We start from the raw sequence: 21276 nt of genomic DNA, 5'->3' as shown, positions 1-21276 counted from the left end.
CCAGTGTGCCAACAACTCTAATCATCAAGGCATGGTGTTCTAAAAAAAAAAAAATCATAAGTTGCCAAAACCCAGGACTGAACAAGGGACTTCGGATGTAACCATGCATTGTGAGACAAATGTGTGACAGCTGAAATTGGTTGAGATGAAAAATGAATTGCAATGCCATTTTTAAAGAGCAGAGCGCGTAAAACTGCGTGAGACCAGCCCAACCTGGAGAGAAAAAGGTATGTGTGCTTCTAACAGAGTTGGTTGGATATACCGTGCGTAATTTTGTGCACTTCAAACTTCAGAAACACTTTCAAATTCCTACATCGACAGTAGTGTTAGCGGAACGGAGGAGTGAGGATTGGAGGAGGAGATGAGGATGATATATTGCACACTCTCACTTTCACTCCTTGAACCAGGAGATCTGTCTCCTCGCTGTGGAAATCTTTTCTTTGTTTCCTCCTGGTAAATCCATCATCATGATGCTACCGTTTGCGCTCCTGGCGCACCTGCTTCATAAAGGTGATGGGAGCTGACTTTCTGGTCGGCTCACTGCATGTTCGGCCTAAACTTGCCGGTGAATTAATGAGGGCACTTGGGCACATCTGATAGGTGTATCCCGCTGTGCGCTGGTGGTGCAAGGGGCAGGACAGGGCAGGATACCCCTGCACCCCTGTTGCAAGACGGCTAAAGTGGATTTGGACACACCTTGAATAAATTAAATCTACTGCACCTCGCGCTTTCCACTTGAGCTTTAGATCAGCGTCAAATAGGGCCCCCTGTATTCAAAAATGAAGAGGGTGAGAAGATCACAGATAAGACTCAGACTGCATGCAAACATTGCAAGAGGGCAATGATCTATACAAGAAGCACAACCAACATGAAGCAGCATGTCACCTGAGAACATAGTGAGAAGCTCAAGTCAACACTGCCTGAGCAAAGAAACTGTTGAAAGGACAATCCACACTGACAAACAGCTTTTCAAACTAGGAACACATGCAAGCCTTAGTTTTTTATTACTTAGTTTGGTTTATTTGGAGAGATTTCAAAATCATCAAAACATCTTGAAAACATTAACAAATCAATAACTTTCTGCAGATGGCATGGGCAGACAAACCATTGTCAGTGGTTTGTGGAAAGCTGATGTTTTGTGAGCCTTTTCCCTTAGCATGGAGGGACAGGACCAGCATTGGACTGTCCAGTGTGCCAACAACTCTAATCATCAAGGCACCGTGTTTCCAAAACACACTTCACAAGCTGCCAAAACCCGGGATCTTTAGATATTCAGTCTAACGTTCTCCCAACTGAGCTCTTTCAACACAAAACTCTGAAATATATCAAATATCTTTGAAAACATTAAAAATCTATTTTAGAAAACATCAACTTTGCACAAACTGTTGCCAACAATTTGTCTGTTCATGCCTGTCTGTGGAAAGTTGATGTTTTCTGAAGCTTTTCCATTAGCATGGACAGACAGGACCAGCACTGAACACAAATCATAACATAAAATTCCGGTGTACACTTTAAAGTTTGATTTTGGTGCAGTGACTTGTGAGTAATCTAGTTTATCAACATCCTGCAATTGTTCACATCTTGCCTACACAGTTTTCCTCTGAACTGAGCATGTTTTGCCCACTCTGGTTTGGAATCTTACTCAACATAGCATAACACCCCTGTACAGTCAACCTCACAGCAAGCAGAACACACCCATGGACAGACAGGATGACATTAACCATGGTGGACATAACAACTCCAGCTCTCGTCAAATGTGTTCCCAAAACACAGCTCTTCCACTGCCGAAACCCGGGATCGAACCAGGGACCTTTAGATCTTCAGTCTAACGCTCTCCCAACTGAGCTATTTCGGCACACAGAGTTAACAAATTTGATCCTGCTAGAACCTTTTATAAAGGTCCTACTTGGTAACCAGAATCCACCCAGGGGGTTCTACCGAGAACCTTTTATATTCCAAGGTTTTTATCAAGAACACTCTCAGGGGGTTCTGCTGAGAGCCTTTTTGTATTCCAGGGGTTTTATCTAGAAGAGTCATTCCCAAAGACTGCTTTGGGACCCACAGGGGTATTGTCTCCAAATACATAAAAGACAATGGAGGTGATTCTGCAAATTCAAGATTTATACTTGCAGTAGATGCTTTGTAAAACATGTAAAATGCATATATTGTTTTAGTGATGAGAGAAAAAAAACAAGAGCCTGTTAATTCCATCTAAATGCACTTTTATCTCATTTATGAATTAGGCTGAAATGTCATATGTTGTTTTCCTGATAATACAAAACAAAAAACAAAAAAACAATGAGATGGCCTGTAAACTCAGTCTAAATGCATTTATTTCTCATTTCTAAAGTTTTAACGTGTATATGGTTTCAATAAAACATCGAGATAATATAAAGTAATGCGGAAATGGCACTAAAATGGTCAGGAAGGTTCATTTATGAGCGGACAAACTCTTCCTGAAATTTATTATTTGGGTTTATTGTGAATCGGGTCGTGATGGTCAGTCATTTCTAAAAAGTGGGTCCCCAGGAAAAAAAGCTTGGGAAACACTGATCTAGAACACTTGGTGGGTTCTGCTGAGATCTTTTTTATATATCAAGGATTTCATCTGCAGTTTAACACACCAAAGTGGTTCTGTTGAGAACCTTTTTATATAAAGGTATAACAAAACCTTGACAAAAAAGTTCTTCAAGGATGTCAATGATCCTTGAAGAACTCTTTCTTCCAAAAATGGTTGTCTGGATGAGTTTTACAAAAAAGTTTTACAAAGAACCATTGGCAACCCTGTTTTGAAAAAAGGGTTCTTCATAGGCAAATGGTTCTGGTAGAACTTCAGCCTTTCAGGGAAAAAAAACCCTTTTGGAATCCCTATTTCTAAGAGTGTAGACAATCCATTAATTAAAAATTTGCTATGACCAGAACAGTTAAAGAAATGCAGCTTTTTTCAACACTGATGCACCTTTATCCTGGTAAGGCCTTTCCATGCAGTGCTGCACAATTTCACATGAAAACAGTGCAAATTAAATGAAATGATCTCATGGGATTTCCTAACAGCTCTTCAGAGCCACACAGAAATGTGCCCATGTTTTCACTTTTGTTCTTTTCAGAAATAATTGCATTTCCTCAGATGGCTATCAGCATCAACATAGCCTCCCAGAAAAAGTGATATGCTCACACGTCAGCAGAAATACTGACACTTTTTTTCAGTTTAAACTGGATCTGTTTCTAAGCAGAGGACAAGACAAGACAGCCTGGATTCTACTTTAATGAGGGCAGGCTGTCAATTAGAATCAGCTGACAGGAAGTGTTGACTTTAACTTAGTTAACAATCGACTGTTTGTGTGTTTGTGTGCAGCTCCCTGTGCCAGCAGCTGTGCTCTCGTTGATGTACTATGAGAGACTGCTGCCTTGCTTCAGCAACAGTCCACGTCTGCTCGATAGAAACTCTCTGTCCAGCAGCAGCCCCACCGGGGATAGTAGTCAAGGTAATGTGTGTGTGTGTGGGTGTGGGTGGGTGTGTGTGTGTGTCTGTGTCTGTGTGTGTGTGTGTGAGATCACTCTGCTCAGATGAAATGAGAGGAAGACCTCTCAGTGTCCCTGTCTCTCTCCAGGTCACGGGAGTTTGTTTGTTTGCTGTAACCTTGCCAAACTCCGGGGCCGGCCTGCTACTTTCTTCGTCCTCCATGCTCTGGGTGGGGCCATCCTCTTCATCACTGATGGGATTATAGTGAGACTTCCTACTAACACTACACGCATATAGAACCAATCACAGTCTTTGTTTACAAGGGAAAACACTGTCACGTATATTCAATTTAAATAACCAGTGTCTTGACTTAGGGGGATTTATTGGCAGAATATGGCAGAAGTGAAAATATAATGTTCATGTTTGTTTTCATTAGTGTATTATCACTTGAAAATTAGAATTTGTGTTTTCATTAAAGTTTATATACTCCATTCATCTAAAATGCATGTTTTATTCATGTATGCCAATATTTAGGTTTTAATTTTGGGGCTTTTTTGCAGCTTGTGGCTGTTTGTTTGTTTTCTGGAATATATGTCTAATTTTGTCAAGATTTTGTTCACATTTTTACCTGAGGACACAATAGAGGTAGTTTTCAGGCCGAAATAGCTCAGTTGGGAGAGCGTTAGACTGAAGATCTAAAGGTCCCTGGTTCGATCCCGGGTTTCGGCAGCTGGAGAGCTGTGTTTTGAGAACATATTCCCTCAATGGCTAGAGCCTGTGACTTTCTGGATGGTCTCTGTGCCGAAGCGGTTACCTTGCACTGCAGCTGGATTTGTGAGATCATGAACAAATCCACCCATTTGTGTCTACAACACAGCTGATGCCAACTAGTCCAGTTGTCTCCTTATAAAGTCATCAGACCAGATGTCAATTAAACATCTGGTCTAACATCTCTTATTGCTGGACCAAAGTCTGGCTTTTTGGGTCTTTAGGTTTCACACCTGCGATTTTGGTTTGCATCAAACTGAAAAGTCTGAAAGTCAAACAAGTTGGGCAAATGTTTCGTAGCTGATGTCATGGCTCTTTGGATGATGTCCGTCCATGTGAAGTGACAGAGCAACAGCCCTAGGGTGGTTTGTGGAAGCTTGTTGTTTTCTGACATGTATACTTAGTGTTATTGAGATTAGGGTCATGAGAACCTTGGGTTTTGAGGTGGTGAGATGTGTTTTGGGAACACATTTGACCACGGTTCAAGCTGTCAAAGTCTGATAGGGGTAACTCTGTATTGAATGTCCTGAGATTTTATATGTGTTTTTTTCATTAAGGTAGATAAGGGCTGTACTGAATCTTTAATAGGTATGTTGGTCCTCAGGTGCGGAGCACAGCGTGGGATGGGATGTCAGGTTTCTATATATTCTATGTATGTCTTCATTTGTCATGTGCCAGTAGTTTCAGCTTTTCTTCAATCTATTGATTCTTTTCTGATTTGGTAAATATCATTGCTGATGTTAACAGAGCAACAACCCACAAATGGTTTGTGGAAAGTTGTTTTCTGAAATGTCTTTCTCATTTGTCTGAGATGTTCTGATTTTATGCCGAGAGCCACCAGTTCTGAAAATTTTGTGCCGAAATAGCTCAGTTGGAAGAGCGTTTTGGCAACATGAGAGCTCTGTTTTTAACAACAAATGCCTCGATTGCTTTAACTGCTGATTTGTTGAAGGTTACACTGACAGATGGTTTGTATAGATTGTGTTTCAAAAATGACGTGGCAACATAATTACAGAACTTATGGATCTGTGATGATTGATGGGCTTGAAATATGGGAGAAATATCAGACACTTAATTTACCTCCTGGGCTGCAAACTACAGAAATTGACAGCTTGAGTTTACTGAAAACTGACCAGTGGTGAGATGCCAGTTTCTGATTTGGGACATTTACCATTACAGTCAGAAATCTGATCTGCAACGGTGGCCATGACAGTTAACAGTTCTACTTCAATGCAATTTAAACACAATTTGTGTAAGCATCATTAGACTTAAAAAGCTCTGCTCTGTGCTAGTGCTGACCCGCAAATCTTAAGCATAACAAGCACATTGCAAAAAACTGCCAGAAACACAAAGAAAAAGAAAATCTTGTGAACATTTGACGTGTCAGATGGAGCCCCAGCTAGCCATCAGCTAGGTCAACGAAGAGCTTGGGCCAAGGGCACAGATACAATTAAAACTCAGGGGAGACAGTGGTGATATCTTACCTTGCAAGGCAGCTGGATTCACACTACTGGAAGGCACAGGTGAAAACAGCGAGGAGCGTCCATTGAAATGGCAGCTCCTGAAGAGGTTGGCATAGATACTGTGATAGCATCAGTTATGTCAGAACTGGAGAGTATTTCTTCACTGACAGAAGAGCAAAGAATGGCTTTTCTCAATGGAAAACATGTTTTTGCTCTTCTCCTGACTGGCTTTGGCTTTGATTGGTTGAAGTGTTTTTAAGTGCCCGACCTTTTCCAAACAGTTTCTAAGGATGACTTCCCAAATGGTTCTGTTTAACAAACCATCTGTTACATCATGTTAGGAAGTAGTTGGACAGTGTTCACATGTTGCTGTTTTTTGCACCTGATGACCACCATGCTAATAGTTTTCTGTGCCGAAATAGCTCAGTTGGGAGAGCGTTAGACTGAAGATCTAAAGGTCCCTGGTTCGATCCCGGGTTTCGGCAGCTGGATAGAGGTGTTTTTAGAACACATTGCCTTGATTCATTGGGTTCTGTTTGCACGGTCTTTTCCCCAGTTCTTCCTACATGTGTTCACATGGCTTTCCTGCAGCACATCTGTGTTGGGGACATAACACCTGCATCTTTGTGCTCTTGGATGATGAAATGAATGCATCATATCAGAACTGGAGACACTGACGAAAGACCAAAGAACGGCACTCAAGGCTTCTCCATAGAAAAGATGTTTTTGCTCTTCTCCCTTGGCAAGACTTTGATCTGATTGGTTGAAGTTGGGCCATGTTAGATGTGATAGATGGTTCAACCAGTCAAAGTGCGTGCCCTTCTCCAAATAGGGGACGACTTCCCAGGTGGTTCTGTGTAACAAGCCATCTGGCGTGTCTGGCTAGGTGATATCCCTTATGACTGAAACACTCGGACCGTGTGTGTGTGTAATTTATTGAAGGGCACAGCTCAATGGTTTTTAGAAGTTGGAGTGGACATGTCCTCTTTGTCCCACCTGGGACCTGTGACCCAAGCCTTGAGGTGCAAACAAAATGTGCCTCTGCTATTTGGAAATATTTTGGATTCTAGAGAGACGACATATACTGTGTAAAACACCAACCTCCATCACCACCTGCAATACAACCATAAAAACTAACCAAACCACGAATGTCAAAGCGTCAGAAAGACATAGGAATTGTGTAACTGCTATGTGTACTTCAATATTTATATTATTAATAATTTTAATATTTATTTTTTATCGTTTGGCCTGCAGGGCTCCTACGCCGGCTTCGTCTACACCTATGCCGTGTCCCCGCCTCTGCTGATGGGCCATAAGACGGCCGGCTGTCTGGACAGTGTATTCTGGGCCTCCATCACAGCAGGAAGACTGGCTTTCATCTACCTGTCCTACAGATACACAGCGCCTAGGCTGCTCACCGTCAGTCTGGTATGAACACACATTTAAAGGACAAATCCACCCTAAAGTGATTGCAGTAGCTGACATCACAGCGCAGTCAGAACAGAGCTCTACAGATGAACATCAGGGATCAGGATCTAAATTTTTGACACATGAATTTGTGTGTCAGACTGAGCTGTAATTTTTAGCGAAAACAATAAAGCTCATACACAGCTGCATTATAGCTCTAACCCAATATTTGACCTGGGTGGGAATGCATGTGACAGGATCATTTAGAGGAGGCTTAAGTATACAAACAACAGGATCTTTATAGTCCCACACTGCATTGAGGCACCTAAGAACAAACAGAATATTGTCACCAACTGAATTTATTTGTTTGTCAGCTTCTGTCTCTCTTTGCCTTCTGTCCGTGTTGCCTTGATTTTCACTGTGTTTACATGAACTGTACTAGTAACGGCAGTAAGTAGTTAAGTAAAAGGGTTAACTGAGAAAGATTTACACTGAAGAAATCAGTTTACTTCAACATAGAGTATACACATATATATATAATAGCATCAATTATTTATTTATTTATTTTTTGCCAGTGGAACGACATCATCAACATCTGACATATTAGTATCTTATTAAGTTGATATGATGGTCTTGTCAGCAATTAGTTGGTTGTCTTACACACCAATCAGACACCGAGGAACATTAGCATTCATTTACAGCCATGTTTCACCACCACCTGATAAGTACAAGTTCAATATTCACTCTCCTTTTAGTTCTTTTTTGGCCTCCACCAACTCCTGAGGGAAATAATCGTACCTTTAGCTGCTAAATGCTCCACCATGTTTACCAGCTTGCTTTATCTGTCTTCTGTTTAGGGCTGCATAGGAAGCTTTTTTGGAAAACAACTAACTGAACTAACTGAACAACAGCATGGTCACATTATAAAACATGACCAGTTTGTGCAACATGAACAACGAAGATACAACATGTATGAGTCTTGCAAGAGTTGCAGTCTGCAGATTAATTTACAATTTATGGGGAACAGTGGTGATATCTTACCTTGCAAGACAGCTGGATCTGCACGATCACGTGAGAATTCATCTTGACAGGCCTCAAGTTATCCTTGTGTGTCTGCTCCAGAGGTGGTGCAACAAATCAGCATCCTAGGAGGGACTACTGGCCACAGGTGATGACAGCAAAAAGTGTCAATGGAAGCTCCTGAAGAGGTTAGCATAGATACTGTGATAGCATCAGTTATATCAGAACTGGAGAGTATTCCTTCATTGAAAGAAGAGCAAAGGCAGCTTTCCTCGATCGCTCCTCTACCAACTCGCTTTGGCAAGAGTTTGATCTGATTGGTTGGAGTTAGATTATGTTACATGTGATAGACAGGTGGTTTATCCAATCACCTGCCATGTGTTTTGTGAAAGTACCTGCGCTTTTCCAAACAGTTTCTAAGGATGACTTCCCAGATGGTTCTATTTAAAAAAAAAACATCTGTTGCGTCATGTCAGGAGGTAGTCAGAAGCTGTTCACATGTTGCTGTTTTTTGCAAATGATGATGACCATACAAAGACTTTTTTGTGCCGAAATAGCTCAGTTGGGAGAGCGTTAGACTGAAGATCTAAAGGTCCCTGGTTCGATCCCGGGTTTCGGCAGTTGGATTGATGTGTTTTGAGAACACATTGCTTTGATAGTTACAGCTGCTGACTAATTGGGGTCTGTTTGCAGAGTACTTTCTCCAGTTTCTCCAGTTCCTCCTACATGTGTTCACATGATTGTCCTGTTACTGTGTTGGGGACGTAACACCTGCCATTGCACTTTTGTACTCCTGGATGATGAAATGAACGCAAGCAGCAGTCATATCAGAATTGGAGACACTGACACAAGAGCAAAGGCTGGCACTGAAGGCTTTTTTCCATGGAAAAGATGTTTTTGAGTTTCGCAAATCTAGGCTTACAACCTTAGCACAACCCTAAAACATATAGAGTTTGTTGATATTCTGTGTGTGTTTGTCTCTATGAGCCGTAACGTTCACACTACACATAATTATTTGATCCATTGTTATTATAAGACATACTCATTAATGAACCTCTGAAGTTTTTAAATGTAACATTTACATAACAAAGACCCAGAAAGGCATTTGTCATAGCAGACAGACGAGCTGATGACCACAGTACCAGTGACTGCACTTCAGCTAAAGTTGACCTTAAGTTGTCATTTAAACATGCCTTATAAAAAAAGAGTGTAAAACCATGATGAGGATTTCCTTAGGATGTTGTGAGATAAAAGAAACTTTGATCTTTAAGTGTTTGCCTTTAGTCACTGAAGTCTTCCCATATGCTAGAAGGTCTTTAGTGACCATTTTTCACTGAGAGACCTTTAGCGGTATTTTCAAAGTTAAATAATTAGTGGAACATTAGATAATGACTGATTTTATGCTGACCGAATTGGAGCAGGAGATATCAAGATACAGTTTTTGGACAGGGAAAACTCACTGGACACTGAGTCAAGTGCAGCTTGTTAAAGATTTGACTAGCAGACCTAGCCAAACATTAACACAGCTCTGTCTCATACATTATCTTTAGCTATGTGGTTTTATTGAAACTCATTTCTTCATTACTTCATCAACAATTAAGTCCTTTTTTAATGTTATCATTTACACCTGTCCCCAATTCAACCCCAATTCATGTTACATAACATCTAGGGGCAGCAGAGAAGCAATATGAATGAGCTCCATCTTTTCAGAGAAGTAAATAAACCTATATTATGTTTATTTCACAAAAGAACTTTCACAGATCTAGATCAGGTATCAAGCAACTTAAATTAATATACATCTCACATTTCTGCAGGTCAAGCAGCTTCTTTTCATCATTTCAATGTTAACTGGTTTAGATAAATTAAGACAGCAGAAGAGCTGATCAATAATCTGCAAGAAGACTTGCCTCTGTCTGTATTTTCTCTTCTTGCAGAACAGTGCTACCTGCACTGTGCCTGTATGCACTGGCATATACTTTTGATTTAAAGTGATGCTATGACAAGCTAAAATATCTGAGTTAAAACAGGTCTGCAGGGGCCAGCCTGATCTGGCAATGGCCAGACTGCACATCTGGCAGTGACTTGTCAAGACTTTCTGTGAGAGGGGTGACGACTCGCTGTTCTGAACAATGTAATCTCTCTCCTTGGAGAGAATCTCCTCAAATTAAATGTGAGACTTTTCCTTCACTGCTCAGATCCTGTCACCATGAACACTCTCAGTCATCCAGATCACAGCCATCTAAGAAAAGCTGAATCAAGGACAACTGGGCTTATTTATAGATCCTTGAAAAATGAATGAGCACAAAACATTGTCATTCAATAGATATCTGAAGGTTTGAAGGTTTTCAACAAACACAGCATCTCTGTGTTTTCCAAACCCAGAAAGACTGCACACCCAACCATAAGAAAAGCAATCCAAGTGTATGTCCAATGTAGTGAGGAAAGCACAGACTTGTATAAAGGAGAAACTACACAAATGCCTGTCTCAGCACTGGAGGACAAGTCCTCAGGTCAAGACTCAGCATTTAATCATCACCTAAAAGAAAATAGACATATTTCTGACACTCTTTTAAAGACAACGTACATATTTGGGAATGGGGGGGACAGATGATTTGAAAGAGTGAAGGAGGCCATCTATGTGAAAATAGGATACCATCCCGTAACAGAGGCGGAGGTCTACGGCATCACTTATCACCTACCTATAATGCCGTCCTTCTATCCCTTCCCACCATTCAACAGCCATTCACACTCTGCCTCATGCAGAAAACTCATCAATAGACTTGGCCTCAGGTGACTCAATTGACTCTAAAGTTTTGGTCACTCTACGACTTTCAAAGCCGCCAGATCGCTGTGCCGTTCACGCTACGCAACTCCTTGCTTTGTAATCATGGTTCTTGAGTTGTGCCTTGCACTCTACATGTCTGATCAACAGCAGGTAGACACACATTACAAGATCTTTCACCTGAGAAATCCCAGAGGAGTCCTTTTGCACTCCATCTACGTTTTATTACAATAACACACACTAGAAGTGACATTAAATAATTAATACTGAAGCATCAGCATGTTCCTGTCTAACATAAGTATTCTGTCTCTACAGCTGTGCATCAGCACTGCTGGAAGTGGAGCTTACCTGAACTACTTTATAACTTTCTAGCCACTACTATTACTTTATAATTACTTTTTGCTTATTTTTCAGATAAATACATGTCTATAAACTGTAGTTGTTGTAACTTTTCTGGCTGCCACTCTGGTGCTCTTCCATCTCTCCCTCCAACTCTGCAACTCGTCTCCTCACCCAGCCAGTGTCTGCTCTCATTCACCAGATATCAAACTTGCTTGATATCTGTCTAGGCGTTGGCGAGGCACTGGTGAGCTCTCTGCTTGTTCTCTAATGAGTCAAGTAGTACCAATGAATTTGGTAACAACCCCACAGGGTTAAATACCTGGGACTTCACTCCAGACAATCAGAAGTGAAGAAGCACCTTGAATGAGAGGCGAAACATTTTCAAGGATCTACAACCAAGTCCAGTTGCCCTGACTGTTGATGACAATTATATCCAGATATTTTGTACTAAAGGTCCAGTGTGTAAAATGTAGTGGGCCTATTGGCAGAATATGGCAGAAATGGAATTCTTACGTATGTTTTCATCCTTGTATGATTACTTAATTATAAGAATTGGTGTGTTCGCTATCTTAGAATGAGCCCATCTACAAAGGGAGTGCGTCCTCTTCCAGGTCCAACACGTTGGACTGCCATGTTTCTATAGTAGCCCAGAAAGGCCAAACCAAACACTTGCCATGTTTCTATCCAAAGTTCCCAGAACCTTTATGGAACTTCAAGGAACTAAAAGGTTCCCTCAACCCATTGTTGTCTGTGTTCCTGCGGTGGTCTGAAGACTCACGTTAAGAAAATTAGTCCTCTGACATATGAAAATGGCTGATTTTGTGTCATTGTTGCCTGTGAGTATACAACGACAATAGGGCCATACAAAGCAATGGCCAGGCATCATTATTTGTGTTTAAAAGTCCTGCTGGATTTTGTTCTCTGCATAAATGTTCATCGAGGCCTGGACTTCATCATATTTGTCCATATGTTGTATGATTCTTCTTTAACTGAAAGTGTAGGAGCACAATGAAGAAAAAAACAAACTGGGTTGTGGCTGCAGATTTTCTTTTTTTTTTTTTTTAAAAAAAGGGGGAAATAAGTAAAATTTTGTGAGTACTTGACCGATCAGCAAGCCCCAACCCACAATTCTTGTACCCGTGGAAAGTGGTGCCACCCCAGCAGGGACTTTCTGGGTGGTAAAATAATGTCCCCAGAACTTAACTTAATAATTTTCAACCCTTGTCCCCTTGGTGGAAATGCACCGAGTTCCTCCAAAGGTTACCTAGCTGAAGTTCCTGCAGTGGAAAAGCTACTGTTGGCTCAAGAGAAGACCTGTTGTCACAGTCTGCAGCCTTTCTGTTAATTGGCACCGACTCCAACACACTAATCATTTACGTAAATAACCACAATGACACACGAAATACAGTTGTCCTTCTATTGTATGTGTGGCAAACAAAACATCTTTATTCTGTCTCTCACGGAGCCTCACTATGAGGTGCTTGTGTCATCTTGTAATGGGAAACTCTTAACAGCCTGTGCAGACTGACTGGATGTGAAGGCGGCTCTTTCATTTGTCAGGTGTGCTATAATTTCTGTCCGATGAACATGTAATCTGTGTTGGACCAAAGTATCACTGTGGCAACAGTAACTACAGGATTTTAAAGTGAAAGCCAACATACTCAGTACTCATCTAATGACAGCCAACACACTCTGTGACACTGTGTCTGCAGGCTGCAGGCTGCTTGTTTTGTGTATTGATGTGATAATACTTTGATTGTCTCCAGTGTTGGTGGATATAATCAAAATGAACAGACTACATATTTTTTAAATCATCCATTAATGTAGAAGAAATGATTAAAGATAAAACACTACATTATCTATAAGTTAATTAATACATGTACAAGTAAATGCAGTGGTAGAGTTATGAAATACATTTAAGGGCCTCATGTCCAGTCAATACCAACACCAAGTGTTGCAGAGCCATGCCCTCTAGTGGTCTGGAAGGTGAACAGCACCGTAGGATAAAACTACTGTCTCTACTCTAAAACTCATATAAGGTTCTGGTTTTGTGTGAACGATGAACTCAGGCTTTAAGTATTTTTTGTGATTGATTGTTTGTCATGTTATGGATCAATAATTGATTAATCGTTGAAAATCCACTACGAAAATGTGTTTTTTCTTGAGTAAACTTTTATTCAAGAGCTGACCAAACCAAATTTTAATGATTTAATATAACAACAAAAAAAGGGGGATTTTTTAATGTGAGTGAGTTAATTGCAGAGCAAAAATATCAAAATGTCATCTAGAAAAGCAAATTAGAAAAATTAATGGGCAACCTCCAATTTTCCTGGGTTTTATTTAAGAATTTAAGCATAATGAAAGTATGACAAAGCTCAAAAAGCTCACGCAATGACATCCTCTGCCCATTGTTGACTTATATCTTCTTGATCAATAACATTCTTAATGATGATCAACAAGCATTTCAAGCTTCAAAAAAGTAGTTGTAAGTCAGGTTCATCTACTTTGATGGAGACAGACTGAAAGGACCCTTAATTCTTTATTTTTTTTCTGCGCAACAACACCTATCGTTGATCGGCAAGACAAAGCTAAACTGTTACACAGTTTCCATATTGTATGCGTTTAAACCAGCAAAGATTAACCGCCAATCAAGTCAGCATGGTTGTTTTCACCCAAAAAGGGGTGGAAGCACAACACAGGAGCACCTGGTTGCTGTTATCCATGTGTCCATGATAAGTGACAGAGCAATAGCCCCCTAATAGTTCATGGAAAGATGTCGTTTTCTGAAATATCTAATATTTATTTGAGAGGTTCTGATTTGGTCCTGAGGGCCACCATACATTTAGATTTTGAGCTAAAGAAGCTCCGTTAGGACGGTGTTAAACTGATGATCTAATGGACCCTGGTTTGATCCTGAGTTTTGGCAACAATTGAGCTGTCTTTTGGGAACACGTCACCTTAATGAACAGAGGTGCTTATTCATTGAAAGGTTTCTCTGTATTGAATGTCCTTATATGTGCAGGTATATGTTTTGTAACTGATGCCTGATAGCTAAGTAGGTTCTACTTGTCTGTGTCTGTGTCCATGCCAAGTGACAGCCCCATGATGATTTGTTGAAAACTTGTTTTCTGAAATAGCTGTTAAAGTTTATTAAGATGTTCTGAATTTGAGGTGAGGGTCACATCATAATAAGTTTTCATGCCGAAATAGCTCAGTTGGGAGAGCGTTAGACTGAAGATCTAAAGGTCCCTGGTTCGATCCCGGGTTTCGGCAGTGTGGGTGATGTGTTTTGAGAACACATTTCCCTCATGGATTGAACTGGCAGGACTTAGTGTCCTGCATATGCTACATAGCTGATTGGATGGTGTCTGTCCATGCTAATTGACAGAACAACATCCCCCTAAGACCTCTTTCAACAGTTGTTTTCTGAAATATCTGTTCAGCTTTGTGTCAGAGTTGCTCAGTTGAAGATCTAAAGTTTTCTGGTTCAGTCTTGTGTTTCAGCAGCTGTCTTTTGAGAACACATTGGACATTTGGTGTCCCAGCTGACTGGGTCCCGCTTGTTGAGAGCACCCATGTTCTCACGGGTTTATACCCAGAGAGTAGCACATGTATTGTTAGGGACAAACTCCTGCAATTGTACTTACACACACTGATTTATTATCACAGAACTTGAGAGGGTACTACCGATTATTTTTATAGTAGATTATTAGTATAGATTAATCTGTGAGTTATTTTGTTTCCAAAGCCCAAAATGTCATAAAGGAGTAAAGAAACCACAAAATATTCATATTTAAGATGCAGGAATCAGAGAAGTTTGACTATTTTTCTTAAACTATTACTCAAACCAATTAAGTTATTAGCAGAATGGTTGATGATTAATTTAATAATCAATTAGTAATCAATTATTTGATTGATCGTTGCGGCTCTAGTCATGGACAGTATGTCAGTGAATGTTTCCTCTGAGATTTTAACTGTGTTTTTGTTCAGATGAGGTAGTTTGAGGTCTGTGCTGAATCAGTAATAAATTTGTTGAACAGAATTTTAAAAAACAACATTCAAAAACACAATCGGGCCGTCAGATTTTTATATTGTTTAATTTTAATTTGTCACGAGTTTGTAGTTTCAGCTTTCTCTTCTATAGATACTTTATGTGACAGAGCAACAGCCCTCTAATGATTTGTGGAAAGCTGCTGTTTTCTGAAATGTCTGTTTAATATTTTAGAGATGAATATTATTACGAGGATTTCCTTTGAGATTTTAGATGTGTGTTTATTTGAAGGTAGATCAAGGGCTGTAACTGAATCTTTAATAGGTATGTTGATTCTCAAGGACAAAATACAACAAAACAAAAGAAAAAAACTTGGCAACAAAACAGAAAGCACAACATTTTAGAAAATTGACAGCATTTTGAAAGACATTAAAAAACATCACATTGGAATGTCAGTTTTTGTATGTTGTCTGTTTTCATTTGTCATCAGCTTTTCTTTTCTATAGATATTTTTCTGATTTGATGACTCAGCATTTCTCTTGATGCTGATCAGTGGTGGACAAAGTACTCAACCCCAGTACTTGAGTCAAAGTACAGATACTCCTGGTCAAATATTACTCAAATATTACTACAGGTGAAAGTTGATCAGTCAAAATGTTACTTGAGTTAAAGTACTAGAGTTCTTGCTTTTAAAAATACTTAGGTATTCAAAAGTACAAATTAAAAAGTACATTTTCTAATATCAGTACATGCTGTATTGTTTTCATGATGCATTCACAGAACCTTGTAACTCTCTGAATCCATCTAATGATGCAGTGACCTGCTTGTAGATCCACTCTGCTACACAAAGTCTATAGAAACACCTATAAAAACTTCAACATAGAAATGTAATCAAAAACAAAAAGGACAGTTTTTGTCATTTTCTGATGTAACTGTATTAAAAACACTGCATGAAATTAGATTGAAGCCGACTGTAAGGAGTTAAATAACTGAGATTTCTTTCTGTCTTCAGAGGCAGTATATACATGAATTATGTGGTATTTTTCACCCTGATAAAAACAACTTTAAAAGCTACCTGGATTAATTAATAATTATAATAACATCTTGAGATTTAATTTAGTCTTTATCTTGCTGTCACCATTACTGAGTTTTGTTTGAATGAAAGAGGAAGAGTTTGCTTGTTCTTGTTACAGAGCGTCTGGATGATGAATTTCCACTTTTACATCAGTGCCTTTTGAGAGGAGCGACTGTGATTGGTTTCCTGTGAGCAGCATGTGACCAATTACATTTTAGAAAAAAAAACACCAACAGCTGACTTCAAAGCTGTGCTTAGACTAAAAGTAACAACAACCTTCCTAGAAATGTAGTGGAGTCAAAAGTACAATATTTGTCTTTGAAATGTAGTGGAGTGAAAGTAATAAGTTTCCAAAAAAAAAAAATATTCTAGTAAAGTACAGATACTCAAAAAATGTACTTAAATACAATACTCAAGTAAATGTACTTCATTACTGTCCACTGATACTGATAGACTGACAGCCTCCTAATGATTTATGGAAAGATGCTACATATGATTTGCTTAAATTTGTGCCGAAATAGCTCAGTTGGGAGAGCGTTAGACTGAAGATCTAAAGGTGCCTGGTTTGATCCTGGGTTTTGGCAGGTTGGGTGTCATGTTTTGGGAACACACTGTCCTCATGGTTTGAGTTGGGGGACCTCTCTGTAATCAGTGTCCTACACGTATTGACATGTTTCATAGCTGAATGCTATGTTTCCATGCTAAGTGAGAGAAACAGCCTGTCAAGATTTGTAGGAATTTGGATTTCTGAGCTCGTTTCTAATATTTTTTTAGAGATGTTCTCATAGTTGCCTGTGAGACACCATGCAGTTGACTTTTGTGCTGAAATAGCTCAGATTTGAGAGCAAGGAACACATTGCCTTGATGGTCAGAGTTATGTTTTTTCATTTGTCATGTACTGATCTTTAAACTTGATACAAATGATACTCAGAAGTGCAGTTAGGTTAGGGATGGATGGTCTAATACTCAGCATGGATACCAGCTCAATTCTGGCCAAAACTCAGTATAATCTGATACAATCCATTGTAAACTTTGAACGACATGCTGTAAAGAGAGATGTGCCATGATGAATAAGACAGATGAGCAGCATGTGCCATGCTAGATGCTAATTTTCATCAATGTAGACTTAAATTAAAACAATACAGAAAAGACAAATTAACACAACTTCCTCATCTTTGATGCTCGTACTCCAATCAGGGACTTTTCCATGAAAGCGTGGTGTGGTGTTTCCTGAGGTCTTTTTTTCAAGACAATGTTCTGATCTTCATTTGAGGACCGCCAATCGATACTTTTGTGCTGAAGAAGCTCAGATGGTAGAGCATTAGACTGAAGATCTAAAGGTCTCTGGTTCAGGAGAACTTGTTGCGTTCACCAGTTTTCACGTAATTTGAATTTTCTCAGAGGTACAAACACAATTTATGAGTGGTCCAGACCTGACGTAGAGTTGTGTGCAGTCAAGTTTTTCACTAATGACTGTAGATTTCATCAGTTTGAAAACCTTTTGAGTTTAAAAATATACTACACTTGATGGAAGGTAGCCTTATATTGTATTATTAGAGTGTTAATTATGCTAATTTACAAGTCTCATGCACATGCACTCAAATGTGCACAGACAAATAAATTACGCAGGTATCTGAAGTGTCATGTTAATATGAGCCCTTCATATGAAAAAAAGTAGGAGAAACTTAAGATAAGAATATTAAAATGTTGTTGCATGGGACCCTTTTTTTTTCCAGGTTATGTTTGTATTTTTTCGTGCCGAAATAGCTCAGTTGGGAGAGCGTTAGACTGAAGATCTAAAGGTCCCTGGTTCGATCCCGGGTTTCGGCAGCTGGTCAGTTGTTTTAGGAGCATGTTGTGTTGCTGACTGACAGGAGTCTGATTGAGGGCTTTTCTCCAGTTCTTCCTATATACACTGCCTGAACAAAAACAAAAAGTCACCACCTGGATATAACACAGCAGATAGGTAAGAACCTTCCACTGGATAATTACTGCAGTGATTAATAAGTTTCAGTTGATAACAAGTTACTGAACTCTAACTGATGCAGTGAGCAGCTTCTCATTTCTTAAACAACCATGTCAGAAGACATATACTGTGGTCGTAGATAAGATGTTACTCTGTTTCAGAAGAGTCAAATTATTGACCTGCATCAAACAAAGAAAACAACTAAGGAGATTGATGAAACTACTAAAACTGAGTTAAGAACTGTCCAACACAATATTAAAACCTGGAAGGATAGTGGAGAACCATCGTCTGTAAGGAAGAAATGTCTGAAAAAAATCTTGAATGATCGTGATCAGAGATCACTTAAACGTTTGGTGAAATCAGCTCATAAAAAATCAACAGTAGAACTCAGGTCTGTGTTTAATAGTGAAAGTAAGAACATTTCCACACAAACAATGTGAACAGAAGTCAAGGGATTGGGACTAAACAGTTGTGTAGTCTTAAGAAAACCACTTATCAGTGAGGATGATCAGAAAAAAAGGCTTCAGTTTGTTAGGGAGCATAAAGATTGGACTGTGGAGTGATGGAAAAAGGTCATGTGATCTGATGAGTCCAGATTTACCCTGTTCCAGAGTGATGGGGGCATCAGGGTAAGAAGAGAGGTGGATGAAGTGATGCTCCCATCATGCCTAGTGCCTACTGTACAAACCTGTGGGAGCAGAGTTATGATCTGGGGTTGCTTCAGTTGCTCAGGTCGAGGTTCAGCAACATTATGAGCCCAAAAACTGAGGTCAGCTCACTACCTGAATATACTGAATGAACAGGTTTTTACATCAATGGATTTTTTTCTTCCCTGATGACACGGACATGTTCCAAGATGATGAAGTGATGATGTCAGGATTCATGGGGCTCAAATAGTGAAAGAGTGATTCAGGGAGCTCTGGGTCTCAGCAGCTCTCAGGCTGTGTTTTAGGAACACATTCAATGATGGTAAGAGCTGCTGACTCATACCAATCTAAATGGGGTCTTTCTGTCTTAAACGACCTACATGTGTTGTCATATGTTTCATAAGCCTGGATCACACAGATATTGCATAATTCTGCTGCAGTGAAGGCTGATATTCCGACAGAGCTGCCAAACATGGAATGAGTAAATAAGTTAAATTCAACAGTGTCATGTCTGGCTTGTTGTTTTAACAGAGTCAGTTCAGCTCTGTTACAGTGGCTGTCCATAACTTAAATACAGAGCAGCAAGGCAGAATAATGGTGTAACAGTCCTGCCTTAAACAGGCTAGAGTTGATGTCATAGCTGACTGGGTCCTGTCTGTCCATGTGTCCATGCTTAGTGACAGAGCAACAATCAGATAACAGTTTTGTAGTTGTTAAATTTTTTTCATTTTAACTTTTTCAAGCTGTTGTTCTGATTTTCAGACCAGGGCCACCATAATACTACTACAATTACATTTTTGTGCCGAAGTAGCTCAGTTGGGAGAGCGTTAGACTGAAGATCTAAAGGTCCCTGGTTCGATCCCGGGTTTCGGCAGCTGGTCAGCTGCGTTTTGGGGAACAGACTGGAGTCATTAGAGGGTATTCTGTGTGTGTGGCATATGTTTCATCGACAGAGTGCCATATAGTAAGGAGGTTTTATATGCACCAGCACACTGTCACACCACACACCCAGTTCAGACAGTGTGAAGGTGGCTCCAACATAAGGCTTTACAGTGAAGATTCAGACTAAAAACATGGTGCAAGTAACATTTTTTAAGTCAACTTGGCATGTCGTGGACTTGGATTACACCAGACGAGCAGCATGGAGGCATTTTATGTTTTTATTCTGTTGAGGTTTTTTTTGAGTCACCATTCACTTCCATTGTTTGGAAGATTCTGCAACACTGCTTTCCTATGAAACTCCAGCAGTGTTTTGTTGGACTAAAAAAACTAAACCTAATGAATGAAAACCTTAATGAATAAATAACAAGCCCTTCTCAGAGAGCATCAGAGATGTCCGCTGGCTCATCTCCATCAACAGACTCCCTGTTAGAGCTGGAGTCTCATGGAGTTGCTGTGTTAAAACAAAAAAAAAGTCCAGTGATTCACTGTGATGAAGATGAAACACAACATCATGTTTTACTAGATTGTTATAGAACAAGATGTTGGAGTATTTCAGAGGGTCTGAGTCTCTCGTGTAACATTAATTACACTTCTGTGACTTATAGACTTGAAGACCTGCCTGAAAAACATCAAGAACTGTTTCAACTGTTCAACTGTTGACTGACCTCTTTAGAAGGAGAACTTTGGACCATGGTCGCTCTTTTCCCTGGAGCATCTTGGACATTTGAGCAAAATAATGCAACCCTGAAAATCTCTATTTTATTATCACCTATTATGCTCTTTATTGTTGTCTGTTTTGTAATTAACTTGTTATATTATGTGGCCTACTGAATAATTCTTGAACTGTGATTTTGATATTGTATTGATTTGTGAAAAATTCAATAGTCTATTTTATAAAAACAAACAAAAAAACACTCTCACTGTCTGTGTGTCTCTCAGGTGGGGGTCATTCTGGTGCAGTGCCTGTTGATGGTCTTCTACACCAGCTGTGTGTTCCTCTTCATCGGTACTTGTGTGTTGGGACTGTGCATCAGCAGTGTGTTCCCCTCCATGCTGGCCTTTACAGAGGACACACTGGACTACAAAGGTAAACTAAAGCTACATCCACACTAATATGTTTTCGTTTTAAAACAGCGTTTTAAGATCAAAACACATATCACGTGTAATGATGAGGCAGGGAAACATGACGGCTCTTCAAATCCTCCTGGATAATGCTGTTTTTTTTAAAACTTTATCAATAGCTTTCTTTTCTCTTGTGTCTTTCTAAATGTAGACAATATAATAAATAGCAAATGATGTCAATGCACCAACCAACAATGCAAGGGGTCTTTTATTTTGAAAATTAATTGGATTCTCCTTGCCTTTTCTGTGTCTGTGCCAAAACACAATTTACCAACTGCCAAAACCCAG

General features: G+C 39.7%; 1 protein-coding gene and 8 non-coding genes across 9 annotated transcripts in view; 8 read left to right on the top strand and 1 right to left on the bottom strand.

The window, feature by feature from the left end:
* Nucleotides 1–21276, top strand: part of slc60a1a (solute carrier family 60 member 1a) — a 34243-nt gene that overhangs the window by 6389 nt on the left and 6578 nt on the right. Inside the window, exons 4-7 of the mRNA XM_084727092.1 lie at nucleotides 3356–3485; nucleotides 3612–3727; nucleotides 6949–7122; nucleotides 20806–20953. Of these exons, the coding sequence (XP_084583218.1) occupies nucleotides 3356–3485; nucleotides 3612–3727; nucleotides 6949–7122; nucleotides 20806–20953 (568 nt within the window). The remainder of the gene's footprint in view (nucleotides 1–3355; nucleotides 3486–3611; nucleotides 3728–6948; nucleotides 7123–20805; nucleotides 20954–21276) is intronic.
* trnaf-gaa (transfer RNA phenylalanine (anticodon GAA)) lies at nucleotides 1783–1855 on the bottom strand. Its single transcript has one exon. It is a non-coding gene; the product is annotated as a tRNA-Phe (tRNA).
* Nucleotides 4120–4192, top strand: trnaf-gaa (transfer RNA phenylalanine (anticodon GAA)). Its single transcript has one exon. It is a non-coding gene; the product is annotated as a tRNA-Phe (tRNA).
* On the top strand, nucleotides 6107–6179 carry trnaf-gaa (transfer RNA phenylalanine (anticodon GAA)). Its single transcript has one exon. It is a non-coding gene; the product is annotated as a tRNA-Phe (tRNA).
* Nucleotides 8669–8741, top strand: trnaf-gaa (transfer RNA phenylalanine (anticodon GAA)). The gene has a single exon. It is a non-coding gene; the product is annotated as a tRNA-Phe (tRNA).
* Nucleotides 14446–14518, top strand: trnaf-gaa (transfer RNA phenylalanine (anticodon GAA)). Its single transcript has one exon. It is a non-coding gene; the product is annotated as a tRNA-Phe (tRNA).
* trnaf-gaa (transfer RNA phenylalanine (anticodon GAA)) lies at nucleotides 16823–16895 on the top strand. Its single transcript has one exon. It is a non-coding gene; the product is annotated as a tRNA-Phe (tRNA).
* trnaf-gaa (transfer RNA phenylalanine (anticodon GAA)) lies at nucleotides 18069–18141 on the top strand. The gene has a single exon. It is a non-coding gene; the product is annotated as a tRNA-Phe (tRNA).
* trnaf-gaa (transfer RNA phenylalanine (anticodon GAA)) lies at nucleotides 19726–19798 on the top strand. Its single transcript has one exon. It is a non-coding gene; the product is annotated as a tRNA-Phe (tRNA).

Source organism: Lutjanus erythropterus, chromosome 2 (genome assembly GCF_056507025.1).
Source record: "Lutjanus erythropterus isolate fLutEry1 chromosome 2, fLutEry1.hap2, whole genome shotgun sequence".
NCBI classification, from domain to species: domain Eukaryota; kingdom Metazoa; phylum Chordata; class Actinopteri; order Lutjaniformes; family Lutjanidae; genus Lutjanus; species Lutjanus erythropterus.
This window is presented reverse-complemented; position numbering and strand designations above follow the sequence as displayed.